The 27,466-nt window shown below is 46.4% G+C and overlaps 1 protein-coding gene across 9 annotated transcripts in view; it reads right to left on the reverse strand.

Moving 5' to 3' along the window:
* The window catches only part of RAB11FIP3 (RAB11 family interacting protein 3), a 90,032-nt gene that overhangs the window by 29,013 nt on the left and 33,553 nt on the right, over positions 1-27,466 (reverse strand). For 6 of the 9 annotated variants that reach the window (XM_081887970.1, XM_081887966.1, XM_081887964.1 and 3 more), the window contains 2 exons: positions 17,854-17,948; positions 4,941-5,128 (listed from right to left, as the gene is read on the reverse strand). In XM_081887970.1, coding sequence (XP_081744096.1) covers positions 4,941-5,128; positions 17,854-17,948 — 283 coding nt within the window. The remainder of the gene's footprint in view (positions 1-4,940; positions 5,129-17,853; positions 17,949-27,466) is intronic. The other 3 variants (XM_081887968.1, XM_081887965.1, XM_081887972.1) reach the window with 1 other exon arrangement.

Raw genomic sequence — 27,466 nt, forward strand, 5'->3', positions numbered from 1 at the left:
ATAAAGTTCCCTAACGCACTAAAAACAAGGGAAGTGCATGAGCAGAAGGTGGCAAGATGGGAGCCAAATCTCTGGACATCAAGAAGGAGATCTTCTGACCACCAGCAAAACATAAATAAGGAAGTGGGGATCAAGACCCCAGTGCAGGAAGGAAATATTGGAGGAAAGTAGATATTAAAATCTAGTAAGCCCCAGTGAGGGAGGGAGGGAGGGAGGGAGGGAGGGGAAGAGCGAGAGGAAGTGGTCAAGTGAATCTTATGGGAGGCAAATCCCTGTCAATATCAAGGCAAGGCCAGTTATGCAAAAGGCCCAATTTCTGCTTCTCTTCATATGTCATATCAGTCAAACAGCTCAAATATTCAGGGAACACCTTCTAGGAGAGTTCAAATTTGGACCATATATATTTATTATATCCAGTGTCATATTTCAGATCCTTGTCAACAAAATAAGGAAATGCCCATGTGGATGAACTATAGTTTGAAACATAGAAAGGGGAACATTTTTATCAACAGGTATATAGTCATACTCTAGGAATGACCACTAGCATATTAGAAATAGATGGCACAGAGTGTCCATCAAGGTTTGGGTTGTTGATGTTTTAAAAAAATAATTTAGTTTGTCCACACTAAAAAGTGGGGGGGGGGGAGAGACATTCCAAGGCATCTCTAAATAATTAAGACACACTATTATAAAAAAATTGGCTATTATTATTGTATGCTGCTGCACTGACATTTGCCCTGGGCTCTCGTGAGAAGCCATCATAATAATCATTCCTGCCATTTTGACTGAGAGCAACATTCCCATAGATCAATTAGGATCATGTGGATGGCAGCAAAAATAAGTGTGGGCTGGAAAATGGAAATGTCAACCAATTTCAGCTGTATGGGAATGGTTATTAAAATGTCTGGAGCTGGCAGAAATGGATAAACTGTGCCGCTCCATCCAAGGGAGAGAAGGCAGACTGTGGAAGAGCCATCTGGTCGGGAGATGGACTTGCTTTGTTAAGCACTGGAATGCAAAATATGGAAATGAAAGGCTTGAAAGGAATCTGTTCCTGTAATGATTGAGGATGGCAATAATAATAATAAACGAAAAATCACCACCCATTCTTTTTCCTTCTAGTCCTCATACCACTGGCTTCTTGCAGCAAATGGAGGGTGTCCAGGCTCATTGTATGTATGTATGTATGTATGTATGTATGTATGTATGTGTCAGGGATCAAAAAAACCCTCCTCCTAGGACATACCATTCCTGGCTGAGCAATACAATGCCTACCCAGGAGCATATGATGCTGCCCCCACCCCTTGCACTCAACTTTTAGCTTCGTTTCCACCCTAGCACATCTATTAATCCCGCACATAACTCTTTATACGACTTGCAGGAACAGCATTTTCCACCTTGCTTTGTAAGAAGCAGCGGTGATGTTAATTTGCTGGCTGCTTGACCTTGCATCTCCAGTGCTTGTAAAGAAGCCACTCGAAAGCTACACACACAGAACTGCCACTATCCTGGTCAAACACAGCAACTCCCCTTTTAAAAAGACAAATATCCCACCCACCCGCCTCCAAAGAAAGGCATTTGTACCTACAGGCAGGAGAGTCCAATGCACTGAGCCATACTCCCAGGAGGCCGGGCAGGGCGAACGCAAGCTGGCATGCTTGCTAATTCTCTCCAGGGGAAAAAAAGGCCCTTGGTGGCCTTGCAGCTCAGAAGCTGATTACGGACTGAGGGTTAGCAACCACTGAGCCCAGCTCATTTCAGCAAAGAAAGCGGCAGGAGGCTAATCCCAGTTCCCCCTCTTAATCTGCAGGGCCTTCAGCAGCAAAAACACTCTTTCAGCCCCGGATCACAACCAGAACCTTCTCCAGCTCCTTGCGGGCATATGGGAAGTCCTCCTTCAGGTGATCCAAGTAGAAAGTGAACAGGGTTTTTTTGGGGGTGGGGAAAAGAAGCTTTGCCTAACCCTAAACTAGTGCAAAGGCACAGCTCAAGTCCCAAGTCAACTTAAAAAACAACAACACCCTGATACCCAAAATATAATAATAATAATAATAATAATAATAATAATAATAATAATAATAATAATTTATTATTTGTACCCCGCCCATCTGGTTGGGTTTCCCCAGCCACTCTGGGTGGCTTCCAACAAAGATGAAAGATACACTAAAATGTCACATATTAAAAACTTCCCTGAACAGGGCTGCCTTCAGATGTCTTCTGAATGTCAGGTAGATATTTATCGCTTTGACATCTGATGGGAGGGTGTTCTGCAGGGCAGGCACCACTACCGAGAAGGCCCTCTGCCTGGTTCCCTGTAACTTGGCCTCTCGCAATGAGGGAACCGCCAGAAGGTCCTCGGAGCTGGACCTCAGTGTCTGGGCAGAACGATGGGGGAGGAGACGCTCCTTCAGATATACCAGACCGAGGCCGTTTAGGGCTTTAAAGGTCAGCACCAACACTTTGAATTGTGCTCGGAAACATACTGGGAGCCAATGTAGGTCTTTCAAGACCGGTGTTATATGGTCTCGGCGGCCGCTCCCAGTCACCAGTCTAGCTGCCACATTCTGGATTAGTCTTCCCTTCTCATGGATACATATGGTGGCTTACGCCCAGCAGGGATCTAGTCGGACAGGGCTATAGTTAAGTCACAGCCTCAGTCAGCTCCTGCCAGAGAACCTGGAGAATCACCGCCAGCCAAAACCCCAGCCAGGACTTGTAGCTTGGTGGTAGAGTGCAGACTTTGTAGGAAATCATTGGTACAATTCCTGACAGCGTAGACATTCCGGGCCCAAGAAGGCCAGTGGTCTGACTTCACCAAGAAGGTTCCCCCCTATGCAAGCTTTATCAGGACGAATGATTGCTATGATCAGGTTAGATCACACTCTGGACACTTTTGAGAGAAGGTGGCAGGTGGATATATGAATGCACTTTTTTCTTTCATTGAACAGGTCAAGTTTTAAGGAGGGGGGGGGGGTACCAGCATGACTGCCTTTTCAAAAAGACACAAAATATCCCCAACCTCAGGGGTGGAAATTAGCATGCACTTCCCCAAAACTTCGACTTTGCTCTGCACAAGACAAACCTTGCAGGTCAACACAGCAGGGGTGCCAACTTGAATAAAATACTGGGGGGAAGGTAAGCCCCGACACTCATAATCAATCACAGGACATGGTGCACACACACCATTTGAATGCCCATCAACTTTGGGGGGCCCTGCTTCCTTAAATATTTTACTGGGGGCCCCGAAGACCCCTTGGCTCCTAGGAGCTGGCTCCTATGCAACACAGCTAGTTGCCAGTTTGAGCCCCCATTCACCTTTCTAGTCCTTTAGTCTTAACACCACTGTCTTTGTTCCCCAGGAAAAAAGGGCAATTTCTTCCAGAAACCCACAGGCCTCAGTTTTGCCTGTGCTTTAAGACCAGTGCCTGAGGCCATGCGCAGTTGGCCTGCCCTTAAAATTTACTTACTTACTTATTGCATTTATATACCACCTTTATCTTCCAAGGATCTTGGGACAATGTACATGTTTCTCCTCCTCCCCTTTTCATCCTCACAGCAACTCTGTAAGGTCAGTTAGTCTCAAAGATGGTGACTGGCTTCATGGCTGAGTGGAGATTTGAACCCTGCTCTCCTAGGTCCTAGTTAGACTGGTGGGGACATGAGGCAAGGCCTGCCCAAGGACAGCCTCTACCAGACAGAACTTCCTCAGTTGCCACATTTAAGAAAGTGTTATAATTCACGCAACTTCTCTGTTGTGGCTCTCAAAACTGTTTTTATACTGCCTGAATTGTATCTCAACATGGTGCCTTTTTTAAAAAAAAAGTTGGATAGTGTCTTTGAAGCTACAAACATGAGTCTGACCAAACTGCGGGAGGCAGTGGAAGACAGAAGTGCCTGGCGTGCTCTGGTCCATGGGGTCACGAAGAGTCGGACACGACTAAACGACTAAACAACAACATAGTGCCTTTAAAAAAAATAAATTAATGAAGTGCTATTATTAGATTACTTTATTTTTATGGTTCGTTTTCCGTTTGCCACCTTGGGCAGAGCTGATCTAAAAATGACACCTGATACAAATGTTTAAATGAAATAAATGCACATTCCATAAACCAGGGATGAGAAGCCTATCAGCCTGCAGCCACCTGTGGGTCCATGATCAATGGCAAAAACAGACAGAATAACGAAAGTACCTGAACTTCTTCACGCAGCAGATATAAATGCATGGGAACTGGTTGCCATGAAGGTGTGATGATGGCAAGTGGCTTAGATAGCTTTAGAAAGGGGATTAGACACATCCAGGGAGGATAAGGCTATTAATGGCTACCAACAAGTTACAATGGCTGTGCTGCCTCCAGAATCAGGTGTGCCCTGAATATCAGATGCTAAGAAGCAACGCCGGGAGACAACGGCCGGCTTCTGGTTAGCCACTGCGGGAAACAGATTGCTTAGCTTGATGGGCTGCTGATCAGATCCAGCAAGGCTCCCCCCTTGGCCCAGTTCACATGTCCTGGCTCTTTGTGCGAGATGCAGAACTCACACACATCACTGTGGCTGGGAGTTTTAAAAGGTTTTCATGATCACTTAAGCCAAGAATAAACATAGGTTTTAGCACTGCAGCTGGTGTGGAGCAAACCCAACCACAATCAGTGCAACATACACAACCGCGAAGCCAAGGATAGCGGGCTGTTTCTTCCTCGCATTGGTAGAGAGAGAAGAGAAACAGGTGTGATTGGCTCTTACACAGTAAACCATGGTTTTATGGCTTACTGTAATGCATGAATGAAGCCATTACATTTTGCGGAGGGGAGAAATGGCCACTTACCCCTTTGTTTTGTGTTTCCTAAGGCTGGTCTGCCAAGAAACTAAGCTTCCAAATCTCTGCTTTGAGTTCCTGGAGAGGCTCCTGCTGTCCTACCCATCACCAAGTTAAAAGCACCTACCCGTTCTCAGGCTCCTCGATGGGGTCCGTGAACTCCAAGTGAACAGTGGAATCGATTGCGCTATCTGTTTCTACTTCATCATGCATCTCGTGATGCACCAGGGTGCTGGTGTCTTCGTCCGTGAAAGTCTCACACTCGCTATAGGTGCTCTCTGAGCCCATGTACGCACTGTCTGTCACTTCATTTGCCTGTTGCAGAGAAGAGGAGAAAAAGCAACGTAAGAACAGAAAGAGAGAGAGATCTCACGACAACTCCAAATCACAACTAGGTTTTCTTTCAGCAGAAAGCATTTTCTGGAGAAAGCGCTCTCTCTCAGTGGTAGAACAACTGCTTTGAATGCAGAAGGCTCCAGGTTCAATCCCTGGCGTCTCCATGTGGGGTAGGAAGAGGCTCCCGCTGAAGCTCTGCAGAACCGCTGCCAGTCAGTGTTGTCAATACTGAGCTAGACAGACCAATGATCTGACTCAGTATTGTGCAGCTTCCTATGTTCCTGGAGCGGGAACGAAAAGAGATGGGTGGAGTACTGAATGGAGTAAGCCATTTTGAGAAAGAGGGTCTTAACATACCTCCTTCACTGAAGGTACACATGCACTCTTTCTTTTGTATACTTCAACTCTCCTATTACAATGCCCTCACCTGCACACAACACAAAGCCCAACTATGGCTTAGCATGAATGAGGAAGTGCACTGGTGCACAAGGATAAAATTTTCGCCACTGCGTTCCTCCCCAACTACCAGGAGCAAAGCCATTGTTTGGCTTAATGTAAGTGATGGGTGGCACCTGTTGGGACTGGTAGGGTGGAAGGCAGGGAGCCCAACAGTAGGGGGAGCCAGAGGCATGGACAGGCAGAGCCAACTAGTTCTAGTTTTGTTCCCATCCTCTTCCTCCTTGCTGAGTTCTACAAGGGCAAGCCTCAGACTGAGGAGGAAGGTGACAAGCAGGGCCACCCCTTGGGCTGGTTGTATGTAAGACTACAGGCAGGTGGAGGCCAGCTGAGAATCAGGCCTTCCTTTCCCTTCAATTCCTCAACTGTCTTTCTCCCAACTGACAGTTAAATCCCAACTGACAAGAACCTCCAGCCAATCAGGTTATGCCACCATCCAGACCAATCAGAATGCACTGATCCAGGCCCCACCTAACATGCTCAAAGCAATCACCTACCTACCTCTCCTCTCAGAACTTGGTCACTAAGCACCACTGCCAACCAGGCTTGTAACATCATTAACAGTACAAGGCCTTGGGTTTTCAGAGTCACAGAATATTTCTTCTCCCATTTAAAACACAAATGTAAACAGACATATCTATAGCCAGCCCTACCATTTGTCTACATTCCACTATGAACAAACTATGAGGTGTGACCAAGGTTTGTTCTTGGCTTACCACACATGGTTTGTTTGGATCAAAACAAACCACGAGGCTGGATTCAGACGTTAGAGCGTTAAACCAGATAAATGAGGCGGGTAACTGAAATAATTGAGATCTGTGTCCTGCCATTAGGAATGGTCCCAGGGCAGGATCCAGAAGACATGTGATGTGGCTAATCTACTCAAGCTAAGTAGATCTGATCTAGTCAGTGACTGGGAGACACAGCCTGGGAACTCAGTGCCTTGAGTTCCACAACAGAAGGACAGGTGGATAGACATGTACTAAATCTACTATATATTTTGGAAAGTTTTTTGTTCACTGCGTAGCTGGACACCTCTTAAGACATCTTATCTAAATTTATGCACAATGGGTCCTGAGATCAAGAGCAGGTTTTCATCTATGTTTGGATACAACTAGATGCCCATTTTAATCAAGATCACCAATGGAACATTTCAAAACTGCATTGCTTTTATTGTTTCTTAGAATTCCTGAGCAACTTTGGTACAACGCTCTAGTAAATAAAAACAAAAGCCTTCAGAGTGTATTGTTTTTCGAGCCATTAAGGACAGACCCTTTCAACAAGCAAGCAAGAAATCCAGGTTACGCATATCCATTTGTGTTACAACACCTTTTTTTTCTTTTAAGGCAGTTATTTCTGGTGAACAGACGTCAGAATAATCTCTGGGAGAATACTGCTTATTCCCTTCTACTCCAAAGAGAATGCAAAAGCAGGCAAATTACTCCTGAAGGTCATCTTGACTCTTGACTATTAAATTTGCACACCAGGGGAAAACAAATAAATACACACCCATATCAAGTTCAGAGGAGCTTTTTCAAAAACACTGCAAAGTTCTGTATCAAGAAAGGTTAGTAAAGGAGACACCATGTGCTTAGCAGCAAGATTTTGCAAGCTTTCATGACACTCGCTTAAATGCCAAAGGCACACATAAGACAGGTAAACAGAGGATAATTCCAGAATTGTATTTCTCTCTAGATTTTCAGCATATGATCCTGAAGCCTTGAGCTGAAGTGTGAAAACTGATCACAGTCCCCTTAACACAGTAACATTAAACTACTTTTTTTAAGAACTGAAACCCTCTGCCAGCTTGCTTAACCATAGCCCCCGTCCGCCCCAAAAGCCAGTTCAAAACCGACAGCTCTTGTCAATGCTCATGGTTTTTTTAGATGTTAGTCTTATATCATACCTTTCTTTCACAGAACTTACGGTAAAGGTTCTCTCTGTTTTTCCCTCATGACCACCCTGAAGGATAGGACAGATTCCAGTCTTCCTCAACCTCAGCCCTCCAGATGTTTTTGGCCTACAACTCCCAGTGGTCAGGGCTGATGGGAATTGTAGTCCCTAAACATCTGGAGGGCCGAGATACTAGCCACAAGTCAGAAGGCTGAGGTAGGTTTCCCCAGTTCCAGTTCAATACTCTAATCCAGGCATCCCCAACCTGTGGCCCCGGGCTACAACTCCTATGATCCCTAGCTAACAGGACCAGTGGTCAAGGATGATAGGAATTGTAGTCCAAAACATCTGGAGGGCCAAAGGTTGGGGGTGCCTGCTCTAATCAATACATTCACCCGTTTGCAACCCCACATTCAAGGGCAGCCCCACAGAGGGAGGAATGCAGTAGCTCAGCATTCATTTGATGAAGGCATGGGTGACTGCTTCTTGGTCCCCTCCATGGGGCAGAAAAGGGGGAACTAAGTGGCTGAGGTTGGTGGGAGTTGTAGTCCAAATATCTGGAGGGCACCAGGTTGGCAAAAGCTGGTTTAAAGTGGCAGGTATACACCAGTGTTTGTGTGCATTGCACCACTGAGTGGCTTCCACCCCTCAACAGGCAAAGTAGAGAGAGTTCTAAGTTTCAGCCACTGCTTTGGAGCAAAGGCAGATATAGCCTTGCCTGGTCATTTCTGTTTCCTCCCCTCCAATTAAATATTAAACCCCCAGCCAAGATGCCAGGGAGACGGGCTCACATTCCTAACCTAGGTATCCATTTACCAAAAAGCAAAGTCTTCAAAAAACTGCTGCAGCAGCAGCAAGAAAAAAAAAGTTAGACTGTCACTTTGGGGGGGGGGAATCCGCCTTGCCGCCTGCACCTCGCCCCCATTTCACAGCCTCAGGAAGGGCAGCTGGTTTCCAGGGCAGCTGTTGAAAGACCTTTGCAGATTCCTCGGCTAAGGAAGTTTGTTTTTTCTGTTACCAGCAGGCCTGACCTCAGCACATTCTACAGATAAATCTTTTCTGTGAATTGCCCATGCAGCGTTGAACAAATACTCAATTTGAAAGGGAGGGGGGAGAGAAAGAAGTGGCAAACCGAGCCTTGAAAACAAAAGCACATATAAACAGTAAAAAATAAGATAAAGGCTCAGTCCAAGTCTGTACATTTTGCGTTCATGGTAATATCAAATACCGTAGTAACTCTTGCATTCTCTGCAAAAACAACCTGCTAACATTATAGCAGAGGTTTTCCGCCCCTTCTGTCAGCCAGTCTTTTTTAAATTATTATTTCAACGTATGGTGAAAACATTAAAGAAAATTGTCCAGTAGCACCTTAGAGACCACCTAAGTTTGTTCTGGGTGTAAGCTTTCGTGTGCATGCACACTTCTTCAGATACCTGTACCTGTGCAAGTCTCTTTGTGAGGTCGATAAGAAAAGGTATCTGAAGAAGTGTGCAAGCACACAAAAGCTTACACCCAAAACAAACTTAGTTGGTCTTTAAGGTGCAACTGGACCATTTTCTTATTTTTTTATTTATTTCGACTGTGTCAGACCAACACTGCTGGCTGCCTACCTGAATCTTCACCATAGGTTGCGAGGAAACAAACAACACCACACTGTAGTTACAAAAAGTTATATTCACAATCACAATGTATTTTTATTGCATTGTGGACAAGCTTAAGAGCAGCTATCAAGGATGCCTGCCCCAGTTACACCACAGGTTCCATTCAATGCAATAGCTCAGGTCCGGAACCCTGGCCTGTTACGTTTGCTCACACATCCTAGAGCTCCATCTTAGTCTTAGAGCACCTGTTCTTCATGCAGGTTCAATCTCTGGCATCTCTGGGTGGGGCTAAGAGAGATCCATGCCTGAAACCTTAAACAGCTGCAGGTCAGTATGTAGACCAAGGGTGGCTATCCTGCAAGCCACATACAGATGCTTAAACATGCGTTTGTAGCTCAGTGCTATAGCAGCTGTTATAGATGCAAAAGGCCCCAGGTCTGATCCCCACCATCTCCAGGTAGGGCTGGGACTGTCCACCACCTGAAACCTCATGGAGCCACTGCCGGCCAGTGTTAACAATACTGAGCTAGATGAACCAGTGGTTTGGGCTCAGTATAAGGCAGCTCCCTATGTTCCCTTATAAGCCTACTCTTTCCATACACACCCCAACCTTAACAGCTGGTGGAATTGCCTTCAGGAGACATCATTACCACTAGCTCTGATAAGATCTCCATCTTCCCCTAATTGAAAAGGACCCCAGAGTCTCTGGGAAGAACAGCCAAAGGATTGGTGATAGTAAGGGAAAGAGTGGGGGAAGCATATATAAAAAAACAACTTTCTTATGGATACTGGAAACGTCTGCACTTAACGCTTGCAGAGTAATCAAACGAAGGAGGAGATTTCATATGCACACCTTCCCGGGGTGGGGTACACCAATTAAAAAATTACAGTATTAAATGCAGTGAAAACAAAACTACAGCCAAGAGAATACGGTGGGTCCTATATAGGTAAAGAGAGAGATCAGATGTCGTAGGTAAGAGGTACACAACAAAAACAACATAATGAAGGTGGCAGATGCGAGGGGGGATCCCTCAGCTTAGGGGAGGCCACAGAGAATGCCCTCTCCATGGCCGCTGCCCCCTCAAACCTCTGAGGACTGTAGAGCTGTAAGGTGCAAACTACTGCTGACCAAAACTTCAATAAAGAAGGGGGGGAAATTATAATTTACTTGAGAGACCACTGTAAGCTGATGAAAATACTAGCAGGGTTGCAATAACACTTGTAATGTAGAAGATTCTATGAATAAACTGGAGACTCATAAAATTTGGATGATGAAATAATATGCGGTTGAAAAGGTTTATACAGTATACAGGATTCATGGAGGAGAAGGTGGAAAATCTAGAGATTCAGAGCAATCTCTAAATATGGGTATGTACCGTATTTTTCACCCCATAGGACGCACCGCCCTATAGGACGCACCTAGTTTTTTGGGGGGGAGGAATAAAGAAAAAAAATTATTTCCCCCCCAGGCACGGGGCTGGCGGGGGGGAAGCCCGAGCTTCCCCCGACCCCAGCCCCCAGAACAGCCTGCTATCCGCAAGTCTAGGGAGCCGCGCCGGTCTCCCCAGGCTTGCGGACAGCTCTTCAGCACGCCCGAGGCTTAGGAATGCAGGCAGCTCTGCGCAACCCTCCGGAGCCCGGCGCGGCTTGGCTGCACGGAGCCCAGGAGCGCAGGCAGCTCTGCGTAATCTTCCGAAGGCCGGCGCGGCTTGGCCCCAGGCTCCGGAGGGTTGCGCAGAGCTGCACAGACCCCGGGAGCACAGGCAGCTCTGCGCAACCCTCCGGAGGCTGGCGCGGCTTGGCACTGGGCTCCGGAGGGTTGCGCAGAGTTGCGCGGACCCCGGGAGCGTTGCGCAGAGCTTCCTGAAGCCTGTATTCGCCCCATAGGACGCACCCACATTTCCCCTTCATTTTTGGTGGGGAAAAAGTGCGTCCTATAGGGCGAAAAATACGGTATTTTGCATTGTTATAACTCTACACCTGTAAAATCAAATAAAAATTATTTTTTAAAAAACCTTTATTGATTGCTGAACGGAATATTTCATGCAAGCACCTTCCTCTATTTCCCAAACTCCGCAGGATCTACAGTGCGTTAATTCTGCACATCGGTTGCTTGTGCTGACCTCCCTGCTCCCAGCCTCCCCACAGAACCGGTTTCTCTGTTGCTCAATAGATCCAAACCCTTTTCCTTCCTGGATGAGCTCAACGATACTGGGAGAGCACAAACCACCACAGAAGTACACCCTTCTTATAAAACATGCACACACACATACAAAACTCACAGGTGGAGAACGCCACGTCTTAGCAGGCTCAGGGAAAACGCTGACTAGGTAAGGCTCCCTACTGATGCCGAAGTGTTATGGGCGGACAGATGGACAGGCAAGTACCCCCTCCCGACACAGGCTGAACTGCCTAGGAACCCATCTGAGGGGCTGAGCTAGAGCATTCCAGAGAGGACCGGAATCTGGACCATGTTAGTACCTCAGGTTGGCACCGCTTTCCTCTTAAAGCCGAGGGATAATCTTTTACCTGAAGGCAGGCAAAGTTCCTACTCTGAAAAGCGAAAGTCCAACTCTGGATACGCTTATTTAGTAACACACACACCTCCCGCCTTTCTGCTGGGGGTGGGGAGGAGGCAAGAAGCGATCAGGAAGTACAAACTGGGCTGGTTTGAACAAACTGGCCTCAGCTCTCTCAACAGAGTTCCTTTTGTTCTTGAACTCCCCAGATAACAGCCTACAGGCTAATCTCTCCCCCTCCCCCGGCAGCCCACCCCCATTTCCCTGCCGGTGTTTCACTGGGAAGGCTCAATTATTGCAACTAAATGCAGATCTCAGCCACCTTTGGACAAAGACAGCTAAGTTTTAAACTTGTGTCAAAGGAACACACCCTTTTCTAGCTCAGGAACATTTCTCTCTCCCTATATGAAAAGGGAGGGGGGTCACTCAAAGAAACCAATTGCCAAGGGATTAAAGATAAAGGTAAAGGGGGCCCCTGACCATTAGGTCCAGTCGCAGACAACTCTGGGGTTGCGGCGCTCATCTCGCTTTATTGGCCGAGGGAGCCAGCGTTTGTCCACAGACAGCTTCTGGGTCATTGGCCAGCAGGACTAAGCCGCTTCTGGCGAACCAGAGCAGCGCACGGAAACACCGTTTACCTTCCTGCCTATTTATCAACTTACACTCTGACGTGCTTTTGAACTGCTAGGTTGGCAGGAGCAGGGACCGAGCAGCAGGAACTCACCTCGTCACGGGGATTCAAACCGCCGACCTTCTGATTGGCAAGTCCTAGGCTCTGTGGTTTACCCACAGCACCACCCGCATCCCTTGCCAAGGGATTAGGCATAGAAAAATGGAAGGATTTCTATGCCATCAGGTGTTACTGTGGGATTCACTGCTGCAGGAAGTCATGGTGATGGGCTTGTACAGACTTTGGTGGCTTTAAATAATGGGAAGCCAATCTGTAGATGATACAGGTCAAGAACAGGGAACCTCAAGCTTGGGGGCTTCTCCATTTGCTCCCCACCAAGTCTCTCTCCATCCTTACTTCACACCCTCCTTGCGTATTTTTGCCTGGCTAGACTTTATAATTGAACTCTTATAATGCTTCTTGCTTGCCTGGATCATAGAATTGTAGAGTTGGAAGGGACCCCAGGGGTCATCTAGTCCAACCCCCTGCAATGCAGGAATCTCAACTCAACCATGCATGACAGATGGCCATCCAATCTCTGCTTAAAAACCTCCAAGGAAGGAGAGTCCACCACCTCTTGAGGGAGTCTGTTCCACTGTCCAACAGCTCTTACTGTCAGAAAGTTCTTCCTGGTGTTTAGTCGGAACCTCCTTTCTTGTACAGTGGTACCTCGGGTTAAGAACTTAATTCGTTCCGGAGGTCTGTTCTTAACCTGAAACTGTTCTTAACCTGAAGCACCACTTTAGCTAATGGGGCCTCCTGCTGGTGCTGCTGCTGCCGTGCTGCCGCTGCACAATTTTCTGTTCTCAACCTGAAGCAAGGTTCTTAACCCGAGGTAATATTTCTGGGTTAGCAGAGTCTGTAACCTGAAGCGTCTGTAACCTGAAGCATCTGTAACCCGAGGTACCACTGTATCTTGAAGCCACTGGTTTGAGTCCCATCCCCCGGAGCCGGAGAAAACAAGCTTGCTCCTTCCAGGTAACAGCCCTTAAGATATTTGAATATGGCTATCGTATCTCTTCTCAATCTCCTCTTCTCCAGCCTAAACATATCCAGCTCCCTCAACCGTTCCTCATAAGGCTTGGTTTCTAGACCCTTTATCACCTTGCTTGCCCTCCTCTGCACACCTTCCAGCTTGTCAATATCCTCCTTAAATTATGGTGCCCAGAATGGAGGATAGATGGATCCCTGGGTGTGGGTGTGCAGAAACATGCCTACTGCACAGAGGTAAAATTAGCTTCCATGGCCCCACCCACTTTTGTCTCTGGCCCCACCCACCACTTATAGGTCTATCTCCTGAAGCTAGGCATGGTTGCTAAGCCAAGCCACCATATCTAGAATCACTGTACCTCAGAGTAACAGATGCTGGGGACACAGAAGAGCTCCCAGAGCTTTCTGGTTGGCCATTACTGCCCTATGTGATGGGGTTAATCAAGGACAGCCCCACCCAGATATCTAGGGCGTAACCTTGTTTATCTAGAAGTAATTGGTGATGCTACAGTAGGTCCAAGATTTATGGGGCTGTGTGCAACTGCAGATTTCACACGTGATTCGAAAAAAGCACATGACTAATGTGCATGGTTGAGCTCTCTCTCTCACTCCCTTTCTCCCTCCCCCCACAAAAAAAATGTTTTCACAGAAAGTACGCTGTGCCCCAGAGGAAGCAATGTCCAAGCTTAAGGAGATAAAGGGATTCAGTCAACTTCAGCCACCTGACATTCCTCACATCACTGAGCACACAGGAACATAGTCCTTAAGTAATCATTGGCAAAAGGCAACAAAAGACAAGTTGCGATTAGAAGGTGGCTCTCCTTCAGCCCCAGAATGAGCAGAGCTGCTCTAAATCAAGACTGACAGGCAGAGGAGCCAAGACTCTATATAGCCAGTGCAGTGGCTGGACTAGTTCATGAGAGACAAAAGCACTATAGTAGATGAAAAGTGTCAAGAATGGTAGTGTCCACTATGGTAGCAGAAAGGGTCTGGTTCTGCCCAGGCATTTGAAGAAACTGTGATTTTTAAACTGATGTGATTTATGAGTTTTGGGGCTAGGCACACACACACACACACACACACACACACACACACGATGCAGGACTCAGAGCATCTGACGGGAGTCATAGATTGGCAAAAATCTCCTCCTGCATCTCAAGAAACCTTGTTTGTAACTGTCATGCCAAACTGTGTGAAATCAAGCCAAAGTCCTGCCAAATGGGGGGGCAGTATCTTCACATTAGCAGAGTTAGGACCTGCCGTGCCAAAAATCAAGCAAAGTCACATTCCGGCCAGCCATCTTGATTCAAAATGGTGCCCAGCATCCCAGCATCGACAAAGACTGACACCTGGGGAACCTGTGTGTGCTAATATCTCAAGAGGTGTCCAAACCCACAGTGGAAAGACAAACGGACAGATAGACAAACCACTTTCCAAAAGTATAGCACATTATTGAAGCATATCCTCTACGGCTGGCCATGGTTTCGCTTTTATGCTGAAGAGTTCTGCATCAGATGTTCCACCGCTTTACACACCGTTCGATTCGTAGGCTGTCTGAATGTGAGGCAAATTCCTTTCTGAGAGCCTGCACTTGGCACTAGTGGATAGCTGAACTTTGCTGTTTCCTTCTAGAACACTTTAATCCTGTTCCACGTAGTTTAGCGGCTTCTTTCTTAATGGCTGGCTTTCTAAGCATTTCCCTGCCCTGTAGAAGCTGGGGATTGAACTTGGAACCCTCCTGCATACAAAAGCAGGTGTTCTGCCACTGTGCTATGGGTCTTCTTCATTTTAATTCAGAATCAATATTGTCTTACTAGACCGCAGGTCTAGTAACCAGCACTATCACTGTCATTAATTTATATACTGCTTAGCAGCCAGCGAGGCTTCTAAGCACTTTACAAGTACAAAGTATACTTGTGCACAAGCATAAACGACAGGTTGCATGAAGGGTGTTCATAGTTAATAGAACAAAAGCGAGCTTTACAGGACTCCGGTGCTTTCCACTCATTATACACAAATCCTTCACTTTCAATGATCTAATACAAGCTCTCAATAATACAATACATCCTTTTTCAGTCTCTTCCCAAGTCAGTCCAGCACAATTACGCCACTTCTCATATTTCCACCAACACTCATTGTGTCCGATCTTGGTTCAAGTTGTGTTTTCGACCACACCTCGAATGCCTGTCTTACAACTGTGTTCCACAAATAAAGGGATTTTTGTTGTTTCTGCTATTCAGTTTTTGAATGCATTTTAAGATTATCACCCAAGTGTATTATATTGGTCGGTCAGCAGAGGGCAGCGTTGCCAACTCAGAGAGAGAGAGAGAGAGAGAGAGAGAGAGAGAGAGAGAGAGAGAGAGAGAGAGAAGGAAGAGGTTTGTTTATTTATTTTCATTTATTCCTTATTATGAGAAATGCATGCTCTCTTATGGTTTTGGCAACTTGCTTTGGGGGTGGGGGGAATAACAAATGATCTATGCCTGGCTAAAAGAACAAAATATAAAGACTCTTTTGTGGCACATTGGCACTGTTTTGTTGTTTGGAGATTAAATACAAAAGCATCTCCTGTAAGCACTCTGGCTGCTATGAATATTGTGGACCTGAATTTGGATACTTTCGGAAAAACTGCACCATCGGATTGATGTTTTTGATTTCTTTTTTTTTATTTCACTTTACACTCTCCTTGTCCTGTCAACAAAATGAAAGGGGGATTATTCTGAACTATTAAACAGCTACTAATAAAAATGTATTTTTAAAAAATGAAAAGGGGGGACGGGAGAATAAAAAGCAAGGGCCTCATCTCTTGTGGCAACCGCCAACTCGCAAGGAGCAATGGCCACACCAAAGTTGCATCACTGCCGCTAGGCCTCACTTCAACGTTGTCTTGGGCAGAAGCAGCTTCCAGCCAAGCTCTGATCTTGTAACTGGAGAGTCTGAGGGGCAGGAGAGAACCTCTGTTTGAACCTTCTCAAGTGTCATTAGGAGAAAACAAAGCCAGATGGATTTAGCTGCCAGTCACTCTGCCTGACCGTGGGATGTATTTGCAGAGGCGGCAAGATCTGAGTGGGGATGAAAGGGGGACAGGGAGTAGAGCCATATGACCTGCATGCAGTTTTTAAATGCCTAAGGGCACGACCTCAGGGAAATAAATTGGGCTTGAAAAAATGTAGTTGTCACACTCCCCCGCCCCCATTTGCCGGTTACACTGTTCTTTTGAATGGAGTGGAAAGCTCACAATTTGCAGCAACCCAGTAGCCACAGGCTTCAACATCCCTGCACCCTGATCTGCCCCAGGCAAATGACTAGCATGAAACGGAGCACTCATGTCATCAAGACAGGCCGACAGACATATATTTCAATCCTCCTGCAAAGCTTCCTTAATGCATAACCAAAGGAAGAGGTGGGGGAAATTCATGTTGGAGACAAGGCCTGACACTGGATAAGGTGAGGCAAGCCTGCATAAAGATTTGTACTTCCCCAGTTATGCCTGCAATACTCACCCCTGAATCTGCAGACTAGAGGAAGGAGAATTAAAGAAATGCTACACCAAGAAAACAAGGCTACCAGTTCCTGGCCATTTATCAAGTAAAGCAAATAGGCCGTGCTAACTAATTTCAAGCAGTGGGTACCGTATTTTTTGCTCTGTAAGGCTCACTTTTTCCCTCCTAAAAAGTAAGGGGAAATGTGTGTGCGTCTTATGGAGCGAATGCAGGCTGCGCAGCTATCTCAGAAGCCAGAACAGCAAGAGGGATTGCTGCTTTCACTGCACAGCAATCCCTCTTGTTGTTCTGGCTTCTGAGATTCAGAATATTTCTTTTCTTGTTTTACTCCTCCAAAAACTAGGTGCGTCTTATGGTCTGGTGCGTCTTATAGAGCGAAAAATACGGTATATACTTCTGGCCTCCATCCAGTCCTGCACACAGATGGATTCTTCTTTGAAAAAGCAAGCGTTCTTAAGAAAATAAATATGGCAGGGCGGTGGGTTGAGAGATCCCGTAAACGGTGGCGCATAGCACTGCCACTTTGCAAGGCTGCCAAGAAAGCCTCACAGATTAAGAATGCCACATTTCCTCATCAGCTAGTGAATTCTTTTTTAAAGTCCTCATGACAATCCATCAGCATTTTAGGGTATTTCATTTTTGCAAATCAATTTTCTGTAATACAATGCATTTTAAAAAAATAAACGACGACATTTATTTCGCAAACATATGCACACTTTAGTATATGCATGGTTGCACAGATAACTTGGCTGGAGACCTGCATTGCAAAATTTGGAAAGGAGCAAATTTTGAAGGATAAAAGGTAAGTTTGCCTTTAAACTGAATGGCATTTCCCCCCATCCCTAGCTGAGACCCATGACCATGTGGCCTGGTTTAAGGTGGGTTGCCACAGCAGCATTCCCACCAGGTACCAAACTGATGAATTAAGCAACAGGGTCCCAAAATACATGTTTGGATTGAAGGCCAGTCTTCTGGGCCTGAAAAGGCTGGAGACGGCTGCTGTAAAGACTCAAACCCTATACAGGCCTTAGTCACTAGGGGCAAGCAAAAGGCTTTGCGTTCAGACACTCACCTCAAATGCGACAAAGTCATCAAACTCATCGGGACAGGCAGATGGTGGTTCATCATGGGCATATCCCATAGTGCAGAGCTGGCTGTCAGGAACTGCTGAAAGGGGGTGAAAACACACACACAGCAAAATATTATTACAGGAGGGAAAGGCAGTTGTTGTTTTTTTAAAAAAAGCAACGTTCAGGGGTTGGAACGCTCCTCCAGTGAAGTCTCAAGCAGCAGGAGAAGCGTCAGGAGATGAATGCAAAGGACATTCTGTAAGCCCAAAGCTTCCACCCACAGAGGAGGGTGTCCACCAGGGGTGCCCGCTTAAATAAAATATTGGGGGGTTCTAGGTAAGCCCTACCCTGCATAATTGATCAAATGACGTGGCACACACAAACCATTTGAATGGGAATTCCCTTCAACTCAGGGGGGGCGGCCCCCTCAATTATTTTAGGGGGGACGAAGGGACCTTGGCCCCTAGGCTCCTCTGATGCCTGCTGTGCCTCTCTCCTTGCCTTTATCTCCTCTTCCAGTGGGGAGGTGAGCTGCAATGTTCAATCCCTGCTGATACAGAGATGGAGCAGCCCGCTATTATGAGATAATTGCTTGAAAATATCGTTTGCTTCTCGCTGGAGTAAAATAAATTGTATTTAATTGAAAATACGTAAAGGGTTGTATTAAACACTAGGCATGCTCAGGAGTAGAAATTTGTTGGAGCCAATGCAAAAATAATATTCCAACAAGAGATATAAGCTGACTCAAATATTAAAAGAAAAAGACACATGTAGAATCTTGGCACATCTGAAGGTGAAAAGGGGCTTTGCTTCTTGAACAAATGTTGTTTTAACACAGCATTCCTCAACTTAGTCGTGAAAAACACCTGGAGGGCACCCCGACACCTTCAACTCTCAAGATACCAAAATCCAAGAGATATTGATTACCGTAGGCACACAAATACAGAATTTACAATGCATGTTCCAAGAGGAGGTCAAAAAGGCCATTTAAGATTTTGGTCAGATTCCAAAAGCTGAGCTCACGAAAATCTCTTTAAAAATATATATATTTGCAGATAAGTTTAAAGAAACAAACTTTTAAGTTTTAAAATCTTGTGGATGTATGTTAAAAGCAACAAGTTAGTGGTCAAATCTAAGATGTCCATACCCAGAAATCTAACATAGTTGGAAGTGTGGTGTGGTGATGTTTTGGGGATGCAAATTCAAATTAGACTATAGAAAATTATAATTTTATGTCAAAAATAAGAAAATTGCAAAATTTCACAGTGTGGTCAAAGGAAACTGAAAATGCATTTGTTAAATATAATTAACTTTGAAAAGGTAAGAAAATAGCTATAACACTGGATAGAAAATATTCACAATCTACCATTAGAGTGGGCATAGAGAATGTATCAGTTTGCTGCTACCACACTGACCGTGACAGATAAAAACATAGGTAAACGGCATTTCCGTGCGCTCTGGCACTCGTCACGGTGTTCCATTCCTCCAGAAGCGGTTTAGTCATGCTGGTTACACGACCCAGAAAGCTGTCAACAGTATCTTGCTTGAGAATCTTCCCGTCGTCCTGTCCCCCCCCCCCCCAACCCCATGAAAACATTTTTCTACCTATATGTGGCGCTTTCCTACCCTGGGATTACAAATTTGTTCATGCAATAGTTTTCCTCCGCAAAAGCAACACAAGTGAAAAAGTTCCTAGAGGAAAAACCATGTTTACATTACAAGGTTACTCTTCGCCATTTTAGAAAGATAGGAGGCTGTCTTGCACTTTGTCAGACCCAATCTCAGTACAATGGTACCTTGGGTTACGAACTTAATTCGTTCTGGAGGTCCGTTCTTAACCTGAAACTGTTCTTAACCTGAGGTACCACTTTAGCTAATGGGGTCTCCCGCTGCTGCTGCACCGCCCAAGCACAATTTCTGTTCTCATCCTGAAGTAAAGTTCTTAACCTGAGGTACTATTTCTGGGTTAGCGGAGTCTGTAACCTGAAGCGTCTGTAACCCGAGGTATTGCCTACACCAGGCTTCCTCAACCTCGGCCCTCCAGATGTTTTGAGACTACAATTCCCTTCATCCCTGACCACTGGTCCTGCTAGCTAGGGATTATGGGAGTTGTAGGCCAAAAAACATCTGGAGGGCCGGGGTGGAGGAAGCCTGGCCTACACTGACTGGCAGTGGTTTTCCAGGGTTTCAGGCAGGGGGACATTCCCAGCCCTACCCTGAAGATGCCAAGGAGTGAAGCTGAGTTCCCCCATCCCTGAGCTACAGTCCTTCCGCTCTTCCTCTACTGCAACACTGTCCCCTATAATATGAAAGCGGAAAAGGCTATTCTATCAGGATCAGTCCACTACAGCTGAAGTCTAGCACATGGCAGCCTGATAAATTAGATCTCTTAAACCGGGGTCTGCGGCTGCCAAGGGCAATACCGTAATTCATGCTGAGAAACGAGCTTGGGTCCTGTCTTCAGCCAGTAGCGCAGCCTGAGCAGCAAGGAGTATATAGCTGGCTCATCGTTTCAACACACAAGCCGTGCTTCTCAAACGGCGGTTTTACGGCTGCTGATTCTGCACATTGCAGCCGGTCTGGATTGCAGCAATTCCCCTTTCGAGGCTTTGTAAATTTCTGCTCTTCTGAAATCACTATTACATCCTGGAAAACCGATCTTAAATACTTTTTATTAAAGATTTTCATCATCTACAAAAGAACATGCAATGTCTCTCCCTTTTTTTGTTCAGATTATAAAGTCTTTTGGTTACATTCAATGTAAGTCAATATGGCATCCAGAGGGAAGGGGAGAGAGTAGAGGGGAGAGGGCGAGTGATAAATTTGCACATTATTTTTTCATTTTCTCAAATTGGTATATGGGTGAGGTTTTTATGTCAGCGTCATTTGGGTAGGTTCTCTTTCTATACATTTGTTGGTTTATGTGGGCAGTGAGAGAAGGTTGAGGGGCCCTGGGGCGTGGTTATTTGCCTTTGATTGACCGCCATGAGATTCATTTGCATGTGTGGAAGGGAGGGATGAATTGTTGGGTCAAGTTATCCAAACTGATCTGTATGCTGCTGGTAGATCCTTGCTATCATTATCATCATTTTGAGCTGTGTGTGTAATAAAGGGGAGCCGAAGATCAAACCTATCCATTCTTAAGGAAATCAGCCCTGAGTGCTCACTGGAAGGACAGATTCTGAAGCTGAGGCTCCAGTACTTTGGCCACCTCATGAGAAGAGAAGACTCCCTGGAAAAGACCCTGATGTTGGGAAAGATGGAGGGCACAAGGAGAAGGGGATGACAGAGGACGAGATGGTTGGACAGTGTTCTCGAAGCTACTAACATGAGTTTGACCAAACTGCAGGAGGCAGTGGAAGACAGGAATGCCTGGCATGCTCTGGTCTACTGGGTCACAAAGAGTCGGACACGACTAAACGACTAAACAACAACAACAACATCATACCAGGGTGAAGATGTCCCCATGTCAGTTTCTCCATTTTATTTGTCCCCATGTCAGTTTCAGTCTATCGGTTAGCTTTTCCATTAAAGCTGTTTCCCTATACAATTTGGTGCCCAGAGTCCATGTTTACTCCTGACAGGTCTCTCCAGTGTCCAGCTATGATGTTTCTGGCTGCTGAGAGTAGGTGGGTTATAAGCTCTTTCTACTGTGAGTGAGCATTACTGTCTGGGAAAATATTCAATAGGGTCAGTTCTGGGGTGGGTTCCAATACCTGCTTAGTTACTTTACATATTTCTTGTAGGACTGCTGTCCAAAAGGGTTGGATTCGGGGACAGTCCCACCACATGTGGACGTACGTGCCTGTAGAGGTACAGCCTCTCCAGAATTTTGGTAAGGTTCCTGGATGTATTAGCACCAATTTCCTCAGTGTAAGATGCCATCTATAGATAAGTTTCAAAGTGATTTCCCTTCTTTTGGCTGAAATGGATTTCAAGGGAGGTTTGGACCACATTCTAGTCCATTAGGTAGTTTATCTCGTAACCTATGTCATGCTCCCATTGTTTTTTAATTAATTAATTAATTTTAATTAATTAAGGGGGTCTGCAGAGTTGTGGAGAAGCATTTTGTATACTGCAGATGGAAAATGATTTTAAATAGAGCGAGTTGCAGTTCCTCAACCCCCTTTTGAAATGGGTTGGGCATTTTTAAAATGAAATAATAATTTTGTTCTTCTGGTCTGGTTGTTAGGAGCAGCATATTCCCAGAGTATGCTACAGTTTGGAATAGTACTCTGGTGTGAGACCCTAATTAGTAACTCTCCACTGGAATAGCCCAGAGATACGTGTCAGGATGTCTGCTCATTTAAAGGCAGAAAAAGACTTTGAGATCAGAAGGTTCTTTTACAGAATCAGGTCTCTTGTTACCACAACTCTTTCTCCCACTTGACCACATATTAAAGTTTACAGCTTTACATGCTCAGGAACTGAATGAACCAAATCTACCAACCACAACACAGCTTGTAAACTATCATTTTTGTCCTGGGGTAAATTAATTGCCAAGCTCTCATTTATTGCAGCAAATCCAATAAAATAATGATGCCGTGCGTTTTGAGTTTGCTGCAGTAAAAAAACTCCCTAGACTTACTGCAGCAGATTTACATTACGTCAGATGGTACACTGGGTTAGAGAGGCAGTGTGGCGTAGTGGGTAGAGTTTGTGCAAAGCACCTGATCTCCCTCATTCCAAAAAGGTAGGTACAGAATTGGAGAACAACAATAACTTCTTAAAGGATGTTGTGAACACTCTCACAAAAGGTTTTAAAACAAACAAACTAAAAACACACATTATGATAATCCCAAATTGATGATGCACCTATTACACATAAGCACACAGTTCAGGGCTTTGCATGGAGAAGAAGTCAGGCCCAATCTCCTGTTCAAAGGCTCAGGTAGCACAGGTGTGGGCTACCTATGGCTCTGGGAGTTGCAGTTTCTTAAAGGTCCTGAAAGTTTGTAGGTGACCCCCCATGTTCCCCTCACAGAGCCATAGTTCCCAGACTTCCTTGGCAACAGGGACTGATTGTTAAACCACTCTGAGAACTGTTCCTTTGCCCCACCAAAGGGCAAACATTTCCATCCTGAGGGCCATATTCCCTTCTGGGTGACCTCCTGAGGGCCACACGCCAATGACAGGCGGCGCCAGAGGCAAAAGTAGGTGGAGCAATTTATGCAAATTACACCTTCGTCCAATGGGCTGGTTTCTTCACACAGTCCTCCATCCAGAAAAGCAAGAGACATCGTCAGTATTTATGGACACATTCCACCCAGGCAAAAACACCCGGAAATAAAAAGAAGGACCAATGCAGGGTATTGCCTGGAGAGATGGGAGTGTGGCCTGGAGAAAGACCCAAGAAACAGACAGAGAGGCCCCTGGAGCCTGAAGTTATAGATCAGAGGTTTTCAACCATTTTGACTCCAAGGCTCCCTTTCTTGCAGAGTTGGCAGCCTCCCACCCTTTTTCAAACACCCTCCCTTGTGGAGTGTTTCCTCAGCCTCCTCTCCTCTCCCTTCTCCTTGGGAGTCCTCTGAGCAGCCACAGGTGCCGCCCCTGGTACCTGAGTTGCCCCCACGCCCCAAAGAGAACTGCCCCCTCACACTGGCCAGCCCCAGAGGCACCATTTGCCTGGGGAGCACGTAGACAGGGTTACTGCTGCAGCAAACAGCCGTGCAAGTCTTGGGGAGAAAAAGACAGGAGAGGGCATCAGATGAAGGAGAGAAGGAAAGAAAAGGAGGCTAGTGTTGCCCAAGGCACCCCTGGCCATCCTTCAAGGCACCCCAGGGTGCCACAGCACATTGGTTGAAAACCACTGCTATAGATCTAAACTGGTTTCAAGATAATATCTTCTCCCTATTTAACTTAGGTGATGTTGGGGATTTGGGAGCTGGGTGAGGGGGAGGAACAGATTGCAGCTAGGGATGTTTTGCAGAATGCGCTCTCAGCAAATACAACAATTCACCAAATTCTCTGGGGGTAAACCTGAGCAGTACAAATGCTTTACAGTCATGCCTCGGGTTGAAGTAGCTTTGGGTTGAGCATTTTCGGGTTGCGCTCTGCGGCGACCCGGAAGTAACGGAACACGTTACTTCTGGGTTTTGCCGCTCGCGCATGCGCAGGTGCTCAAAATGACGTCACACGCATGCGTGGAAGCAGCGAATCGCAACCAGCGCATGCACAGACGCAGGTTGCATTCACTTCAGGATGCGAATGGGGCCCCGGAATGGATCCCGTTCGCATCCAGAGGTACCAGTGTACTTTAAATGCACGCTACCCAGCTTTTCCCACATGAGCGTCTTTTTGAAATCCAACATCTCTCCTCTGTATATTCATTAGCATCGCTAGAATTAGGGTCTCAGAAAGGCTGCCAGGCCACCCCTCAAGCCCACCCACCCAATCAAAGTGTTGTTCTGCAGTTGCAAGAGAGAGACAAAAGGGAGCTGGCTGCCTGCCAACTTCTTCACAAGTCCAGGACCAACGGCACAGAAAGGACAAGCTCAACATGGCTTGGAGTCATCTACCAAACTCATTATTGCATCTCTCTTGGTGCAGGTCTTCCTCCCCCCCCTCCCCAAGCATATGGCATATTGTATACAGATGATGTTGCTATGGTGACCTCACCCAACGGTCCCCGCCAACACAATAGGATACATGAAAGCTTTTGAATCCCTGTTCAAATGAGCGTTAAAAAACCCACAAACCCTCGCTGCTCATTAGCAACACAAACCCACAAAGGACTCCCCATCTGCACATTACAAGCGCACGTGCTGTCGAGCATGGTCGACGGGACCTGGTAGCACTGGTGCGCCCAGAAATACAATAGCTAAAAAAAGAGAGAGCATTGGTACAGCAACAGAGCACTTGGGATTTGCCATCCCGACTGCCGTGTCCCAAGAAGATCCCCAAAAGCCACATGGGCACAGCTGGCACCCCCAGATGTTTGCCTTCTTGCTGACAACCAGTCCAGGCCCTGGCTGCCCTCCTGCTCCTGAGTCTCAGCTGAGCGCAGCCCTAATAGTTTCCTCCTCTTTGGCCTCGAATCTGCCCTTTCAGAACTGAGCAGGAGTGTGGGGACAAAACTAGAACTACAGTGGGACCTTGGGTTAAGAATTTAATTCATTCTGGAGGTCCGTTCTTAACCTGAAACTGTCCTTAACCTGAGGTACCACTTTTGCTAATGGGGCCTCACGCTGCCGCCGCGCGATTTCTGTTCTCATCCTGAAGCAAAGTTCTTAAACCGAGGTACTATTTCTGGGTTAGCGGAGTCTGTAACCTGAAGCGTCTGTAACCCGAGGTACCACTGTAGTTGGCTCTGCTTGTTGTTGTCTCTGGCTCCCCCTACTGTTGGGCTCCCTGCCTTCCACCCTACCAGTCCCAATGGGCACCACAACCACCACTGACACACAGTCATCAGATCCCTCAGCTTTTAACCAGACACAAGTCTCTCATTCGGCTTTGCTCATTGCAATACAATGGAGCCAACATCCATTTTCCTCTAAGAGTTGCTGGAGTGAGATGGATGCTTGCGCATGGGATATGACAACATTTGTGAAATGAGCAAGGTAAGCAAAAAGGCAACGTGCCGATCAGGACCGGAGCCATGTTTGCTTTTCCTCTGCTTCGCATAGGCCCAACCTACAACAATAGAAGCTTTCAGGAGCATTAAGTCAGCTGGGAGAGCATTATGGCCTCGTGGCGCCTGGGAGACACGCCGCCGAGACCAGAGGGGCTGGAGCAGAATAGTTTCGAGAGCCGAGGCAGGAAGATAGGCTATTGTGCCAACGGACTGCGGAGACAGGACCAGACTGGGGAAGCAAAGCTCTGGGGATGTCACAGCATTGCACCAACTCTGCATCAACTGTTGGCATTCCATAGGATCCAGCAACCAGAGTTGGGAAAGGGCGAGAGTCCATGGGCTCTGCTGTGACAGGCCAGCTCCATCAGGCCTCCTCCTCTCCCCTCACCTGGGGCCAGCCATTCCACCAGACTGCCTCTGTGTGAGAGACAGGAAGCAGGGCTCATTTCACCAGCTTTGCTGGCACCTCCACCCCCTCAGCTGTGCCAGCTGGGCATTATAGGAACAACTGTTTTGATTTTCCTCTTCCCCTCCTTGTCCCTCGTGTACTGTGTTCTTTTAGATTTTACCCTACGGGTAGGGACTGTCTCGTTTTGATTGTACGTAAACCACTCTGGGAGTTTCTTTCGCTGAGGAGCGGGGTACAAATGCTCTAAATAAATAAATAGAAAGAAAAACAAAATGTCACCCGGCTGCTTCTTTTTTTTGGGGGGGGGGGGAGGAAAATTAAATAAAAAGCACCCAAAGCAACATGCTCCATACAGTGGTACCTCGGGTTACAGACACTTCAGGTTACAGACGCTTCAGGTTACAGACTCCGCTAACCCAGAAATAGTACCTTGGGTTAAGAACTTTGCTTCAGGAAATCGTGTGGCGGCAGCGGGAGGCCCCATTAGCTAAAGTGGTACCTCAGGTTAAGAACAATTTCAGGTTAAGAACGGACCTCTGGAACAAATCAAGTTCTTAACCCGAGATACCACTGTACTGCCATTATTCAGATCAGGGGTGGGAAGCCTCAGGCCTGGGGGCCAAATGCAGCCCCCACCTCTCAATCTGGCCCTCAGAACTCTCCCCAGGGCCCTCACTGGCCCTGCTTGGTCACCTGAGTTTTAGTGTCCGACTAAAGCATGTCCTTGAGCTGATAATGTCTTTTGCTAGTGTGGATGAAGGATAGAATGGGCTGAGGGTGTGGAAGCAGAATCTAGCCCACATTACGAGGGGGGGAGAATACACCAGCTATTCTGCTGACCAGCATGTGGCCAGTGTTAGACATTATCCAGGCACCAGGCACGTTTTGCTACTGGTGTGGGTCCAACTGCGACCATTTGGAGATCTCTGGATGTCAGGTTGCCGAATGACATCTCCATCTGGCTAGCTCCTCAAGCATTCTTAAGCATATAAGCAGAACAACTTATTTACTGCATTGAGATCCCACCTTTTTCTCCAAGGAGTACGCGGTTCACCCTCTGCATCAGTTAAACCCCTACAATGACCCTGTGAGGTAGGTTATGAGACTGTGACTGGTCCAAGGTCACCCAATGAGCTTCATGACTAAGTGGGGATTTGAACTCTGATCTCACAGGTCCTGGGTCCAACACACTAACCACTACACCACACTAGCTTCCTAGAACACTTCTGCTACGGGGCAGCACTATGAATTAAGTAGGTAAATAAACAGGGTGAAAGCAAAATGTCCCTGAGAGAAGAATCTGAAATATTTCGCTTGAATCTTGAATTTGTTTTATTCTGGGTTGTTCTATTGTGGCGATCGTAACCTAGATTTAAGGTGTCATTAGGCAATTACATTATATATCTGAGTTTCTAACACTGCATGTTAGATATTCTGATAAATCATTATCAAGATATGCCACAGTGGATAACTGAGTCTAGCATTCTTCCTGTACTGATGGCTTGGTGCTAGAACTTACAGCAGAAGAGTGGAGTGAAAAAGAAGATAAACAGAAGCTTCGAGAAGGCCAGAGATTTTCCTGCAAATCCTTCATTCGGTTGGAGCCTCAAGGCTGTGATGTCAACACAACGAC

This window comes from Podarcis melisellensis (assembly GCF_964234715.1).
Source record: "Podarcis melisellensis genome assembly, chromosome: 14".
Classification (NCBI taxonomy): Eukaryota; Metazoa; Chordata; class Lepidosauria; order Squamata; family Lacertidae; genus Podarcis; species Podarcis melisellensis.